This window comes from Rana temporaria, chromosome 2 (assembly GCF_905171775.1).
Source record: "Rana temporaria chromosome 2, aRanTem1.1, whole genome shotgun sequence".
Lineage (NCBI taxonomy): Eukaryota > Metazoa > Chordata > Amphibia > Anura > Ranidae > Rana > Rana temporaria.
The window spans coordinates 420313355-420319354 of NC_053490.1; the positions used below are offsets into that span (position 1 = coordinate 420313355).

The 6000-nt window shown below is 38.8% G+C and overlaps 1 protein-coding gene across 2 annotated transcripts in view; it reads left to right on the plus strand.

Moving 5' to 3' along the window:
- The window catches only part of PCYT1B (phosphate cytidylyltransferase 1B, choline), a 107788-nt gene extending 102170 nt beyond the window's left edge, over positions 1–5618 (plus strand). Inside the window, exon 8 of one of the 2 annotated variants that reach the window (XM_040338206.1) lies at positions 4559–5618. In XM_040338206.1, coding sequence (XP_040194140.1) covers positions 4559–4780 — 222 coding nt within the window. In that variant the 3' untranslated portion in view covers positions 4781–5618. The remainder of the gene's footprint in view (positions 1–4558) is intronic. The other variant, XM_040338207.1, reaches the window with a different exon arrangement.
- Positions 5619–6000: the final 382 nt, after the last annotated feature.

Consider the following 6000-nt stretch of genomic DNA (forward strand, 5'->3'; position numbering starts at 1 on the left):
ATACACATTAGGAGTACAACTGGAGGAGAAGGATCTGGGGGTTGAGAGAGAGAGAGAGAGAGAGAGAGAGAGAGAGAGAGAGAGAGAGAGAGAGAGAGAGAGAGAGAGAGAGAGAGAGAGAGAGAGAGAGAGAGAGAGAGAGAGAGAGAGAGAGAGAGAGAGAGATATCAGGGAACTGGAGAAAGTGCAGAGAGTGGCAAGCAAACTGATAAGAGGCAGGGAGGAGCTCAGCTATGAGGAAAGAGGAACTAATTTTTTTCTTTTTTGAGAAGAGGAGATATGTGATCAACATGTATAAATACATAAGTGGTCCATTTAGTGAACTTGGTGTAGAGCTATTCACTTTAACGTCATCACAGAGGACAAGGGGGCACTCTTTACATCTGAAAAACAGATTTAACCCCCAAATACAGAAAGACTTCTTCACAGTAAGAGCTGTGAAAATGTGTAATATACTCCCTCAAGAACTGGTTCTGGCCAGCTCAGTAGATTGTTTTAGGCCTTAATTCTTTCCCCTAATGCACAAACCATAACTGGATACTAATATGTATCGGTAAAGTTGATTCAGGCAATATCCTGTTGCCTCTTGGGGGATCAGGAAGAAATTATTTTCGCAGCTGAAGCAAACTGGATGTTTTTTTTTTTAATGCCTTCCTCTGCATCAATTGTGGTTATAGGATAGTGTGTGTTTTTGTTTTTTTGGGTTGAACTGGATAGACTTGTGTCTTTTTTTTTCCAACTACAATTAACTATGTAACTACAGTATGTGGGGAAGAAATTAGACAACTGAGACAACAAGCCCTGGAACATGTAACCGACATACCTCTAAAAAAAGGATAGACCTTGTAGCTAGGTACATCTGAGAAAAAGATGGCGGTGAACCCGACTGTTTAAAATTCTGGGTGTTACAGGACATCAAACTTGGCCAAAGAAAGGGGGATTAAGACAAACTTCTACTAAAAAACAAAGCTAGATGGATCTTTAGAATGGGCTCAAAGGCTCCACATGGTCTAAATAAAGGCTTTACATTCTTGCCATTCATACACAAGCAATAAAGATCAATTATTTTATTCATTTGCTAGGGAATACTGTAGGTAGCACACTGGACTGTCTGCAATCTGTACATAATTGCAAAAGTACACTTTAGGAGAAATTGTCATAACTTTGATTGATAATATACTTTTCATACTGTTGGTGGGATTGAAAATGATATAAAGCTTAGTTAGAATATAGCAGTATTCTTGCAAATGTTTTAATAATTGTAATCTTAGGAGAGAGCTGTTGATATTGGTGGATAGTGTTTTCCCTTTGGAGTATATTTGTCAGAGCACAATGGGGTTATTTTACTAAAGGCAAATAGAATGTGCTCTTTGCAAGTGCAGTTTCACTCTGCAAGGGCATTTTCCCCAGACCTTAGTAAATGAGGGGAAGCTCTGCTGACTTCCATCATCTAAGTGTGCAGGCAAAAATGCTGTTTGTTTTATTTTCATTGCATGTGTTTGGGTATTTTTTGCAAAGTCAAGCTTTGCCTCATTTACTAAGTTCTAGAGTTTATTTGCCTTTAGTAGGTTAACCCCAATGTGTCATTGCATTAATTATTTGCAAATAGCGCTGTGTAGCATACGCACAGAGTGATGACCTCATTATGTCGAGGCGATGATGCATGTGTAAGCATGGCGCATGCACAGTGACGCAGATGCATTTGTGACATGCATAATGAGCGTTACTATAAATATAAGGCAAAAAATAGCGGTCGCCATTTTATAATTTTTGTTATGAGCTCATTAATATTTTCTTTTATTATGTAATAGCTCACCATACTTTATTCAGCCCTGACAAAGTCCCTTTCTGGTGAGACATGTTGAGTATTGAGGATTGGGTCTTTTGTTCTATTTAGTAATTTATTTATTAGTCATTGGAGTTAAAAAGAGTCCTGTCTCAACCTCTTTACCTGAGATGGGCGGAACACCCCCCTGTTTGGTTCGCACCAGAACTCCCGAACAGAGAAAAAGCTCTGGCCCGAATGGCAAACCCTATTAAAGTCTATGGGAACTGAACTTAGGTCCCCATTTTGAAGGCTTATATGTAAGTTATTGGTCATAAAAAAAAGGTATGGGGTCCGGGTACTACCCTGGGGGGCATGTATCAACGCAATTAAAAAAAATATATATAATTTTGAAGGGAGCAGTGATTTTAACCACTTCGGCCCTGGAAGATTTGCCCCCTTAACGACCAGGCCATTTTTTGCGATTCGGCACTGCGTCGTCTTAACTGACAATTGTGGAGCCGTGCGACTTTGTACAAAGACAAAATTGACATCCTTTTTTTCCCACAAATAGAGCATTCTTTTGGTTGTAAATGATCATCGACAGACACAGGGCCCCGCTCCCGCAGATGTCCCTTGCCCTCCGCCTCTTACCGGAGCCATTGGCAGCGGCGGAGGCAATCGGGCCCTTTCCTCTGCTTGGTATGGAGACAAGTAAGGGGAAGATGGCCCCCACCCATCTCCATATCATCGCAGGGTGAAAGCGGCGTCAAAACGTCACTTCCGCCCATAGCTCTTAAAGGGCCAGACGATGCACTATGTTGTAAAACGCGCCGGGGGACTTTGTTGCTGTTTAATACTTTGAAAAGCGATGTTCATTCTCTCAATGTAAGTTTTCCTACCTACATTAAATACTTTTAATATACAGTATTACGCTATGTGCCCTCCTCTTTTTTCTTAATTTTTTATACTTCATCTGGCTTCACTTCCCGGAATCACCTGGGTTATTACCCATAAGTACCTATCATCTGAATACCCCTTTTGGATTGTTTTGGTGTGTGAGACGTTTTGTGGGAACTGCAGCTGAGGATCCAGCTTCTACAGTGGTTTACACCATGCTCAGTTGACCCTCTGAACGTACGTTCTTTAGGGTTCACTGCTTCCGGTAAGCCTCTCTTTGATTGGTTGGTGGTGGCCATTTCTATTGTACTTGTTTCACTCAGGACTTTGGGAGTACCATCACTTCGAATCACATTGAACTTTTTGATTATTTTCACTTTATTAGTGATCATTTTTCACTTTTCACAGATATTTGTTCATTGATTATTTTGTATTGCTGTAGACTGTGTTTTATATCATTAGGTGTATTTTTGTTTAGTAGCGCTAAACTTGTATGTTTTTTCCATAGCTCTTAAAGGGCCATTTTTTTATTGAATTTTAGTGTGAATATATAAGAATTTATATAAGATTTTTATTTTTTTTATTAAAATGCGCCTCGTCTCGCCGAGCTCGCTTGCAAAAGCGAGCAAATATGTGAGCAGTGCCTGCATATGAAAACAGTGTTCAAACCACACATGTGACATATTGCTGTGATCGGTAGAGTGAGAGCAATAATTCTAGCCCTAGACCTCCTCCGTAACTCTAATCATGCAACCTGTAGAATTTTTTAAACGTCGCCTATGGAGATTTTTATGGGTAAAAGTTTGTCGCCATTCCACGAGCGGGCGCAATTTCGAAGCGTAACATTATCTTTCACAGTATAAATTGTGAAACTATACTGTTGTCTTATTTTTTTATGAAAAAAACTGTTGTTTAGATCTCATAATATAACATAATAATTTTTCACACTTTCTTCATCTGGAAGGGCTTCTAATATGCAAAAAAACTTAATGTATTTCTTAACCAAAGCAACTAGAATAATTCTTGTGTATATTTGATGCCTGCTGTATGACTGTAGGTTTTCCGAAATTACATAGGGGTTATGATATGGGTCCAGATTAAATGTAAATGGGTCTTAGCAGGGGTCATGGACTAGATTCAAAGCCATTAGACCAAATAATAGGAAGGAGGGTAAGATGTATAATTACAAATAAAGTTTGCTATTGTTCTGCTGATAAAATGCTATACAATCATAGGATTTCGTTATTCATGGTACTTTGTTATTCCATTTAGTCAGCCTTTCCAGGTTAATTACTATGTATGCCAGGGCATTTGGGTTGTCAAACATAAGAGAACTTCTTATTTTAAGACTTTTCACAGCCTGAATACAAGTTCAATTTCAAAATGTATTATAAACCATAAATTACATTAAACATTCATTTTTTTTAAAGGAGGTGTTGTGAATACCTTGGTGTACTTCAATAAGCTTGGTAACCTGGTATGAAAAAAGCAACATACATGTTTGTGTGTAAGGGTAATAGAGACAATATTCAAAATCCAAACTGTGAAATGCTCAGCAGAAGCTTTTGGACAACAAACACATTATTGACCTACCAACTGTTTAGAAGAGATAAAGACCACTATAATGCCGCGTACACACGATCAGTGCTTTTGCCCGGCCAAATCACATCGGAAAAAACAGAACATGTTTTATATCTAAACTCTGATGGAATTCATCGGAATTTCCGCTAAAAAAAATCTGATGTGGCTACACACAATCGGAAAATCCGATGGAAAAAGTCCATCGGACATTCCGATCGTGTGTACGGGGCATTAGAGCACCCAGTCTAAGCTGTTTTTCAATAAAAATATGCCCCAGAATGCATTTTATTAACAGTGTTTATTTTCTTCCAGAAGCAGATGTTTCAGGAGCGCGGTGGGCGGATGCTTCAAACACTCTCTCCCAGTGAAAGTCCTACCAGTAGCCCCACTCGAGAACGTTCACCCTCTCGTTCCCCATCACCACCTTTACCATGGATGCTGAATAAACCCTCTCCTCCTTTATCCCCCAAAGGTGCTGCATCCGCCTCTATCTCCATCAGCAGCATGAGTGAGGGAGATGAAGATGAGAAGTAACTTGTACCAGAAGTTTTAATTCTGAAAAAATAAATAACTTTTTGACAAAGAGAACAGCTCTGATTTGTTTAGCTAGCCTCTCACAAATAAAATATTAAGATATGAAGAGTTGGACTTTGGAAGCATTTGGGGATATGAAACATCAAACAATTCTCAGGCACCTAGGTAAAGAAAAATTGAAGGAAATGTTAGGAAAGGTCTCGGACCTGGGTATGTATGGTGAGATATCACTTTTACAAGCATGAGACAAAGTGTATTAGCAAGCCAAAGATGTTTCCAAATGAACCTGCTGAATTGAAGAACAAACGGCAAACTCTGAAAGTGAAATATATAGAAGGCATATATTATAAAGTGTATTATGGGCATGCAGTTCCTGGTATACTTGAACTTTGTGTATTGGCGCAAACCATGCACAGCAAACCTAGAATAGAATTAGAGAAAATTGCATTTATGTATACAAGCACTACTGGGTACTGCTCTTAATATAATGCAGAAATAGCTTCTTCCTTTTGTGTTTAGGACCCAGATGTTCATAGATTGTTATTCATTTTAATAACTTCTTATAAAATTGCACTGATTGTATAAATCCCTTTTACATGGGTGCTAGGGGCTTAATACAGATCTAACTTAGTATCTGTTGATGTAGATAGATGTCACGCCACTTACTTTTTGCAATACATGACTTAAATTACCTTAGATTTTTCTTATTACCTAGCTGTCATGATTTGATGGTGTAATTGTGTATGCGTCTATGAATCTATGTTCATTAGGAGAATATTCATTCAAATTCATGGACCATGTGACAAATGGCAAATAAAGTGGTTATCCCGGAATATCATATATATTTCTCATGTCTATATCACATTGTTCTATCATAGAATTCTAAAAGGACAGTGCCTTGTGGCAAAAAGAGAATGTTGTTCTAGTTTGTGTTATTTCTTTGTGGACGTGGATTTTTCTCATAGATGTGACTAAATATTGTTATGTAAAGTCGAAAGGTGTGTAAAGTCACTATCGGGCCAGGTTCACATATGTTCGGCCGCGGTTCTCAGCATGGGGTCAGGTGTGAATCGGGTCTGAATTTTTGATTTTGGACCCAAACATCTACAGGACCCTTTTGGAATGTGTACTGCGGCCACCCTGGACCTGGCATGTCATGGAAATTGGCTGCGAAGAATACCGCATCCGATTCGCACATGTGTGCCTCAATGTTCGTACAT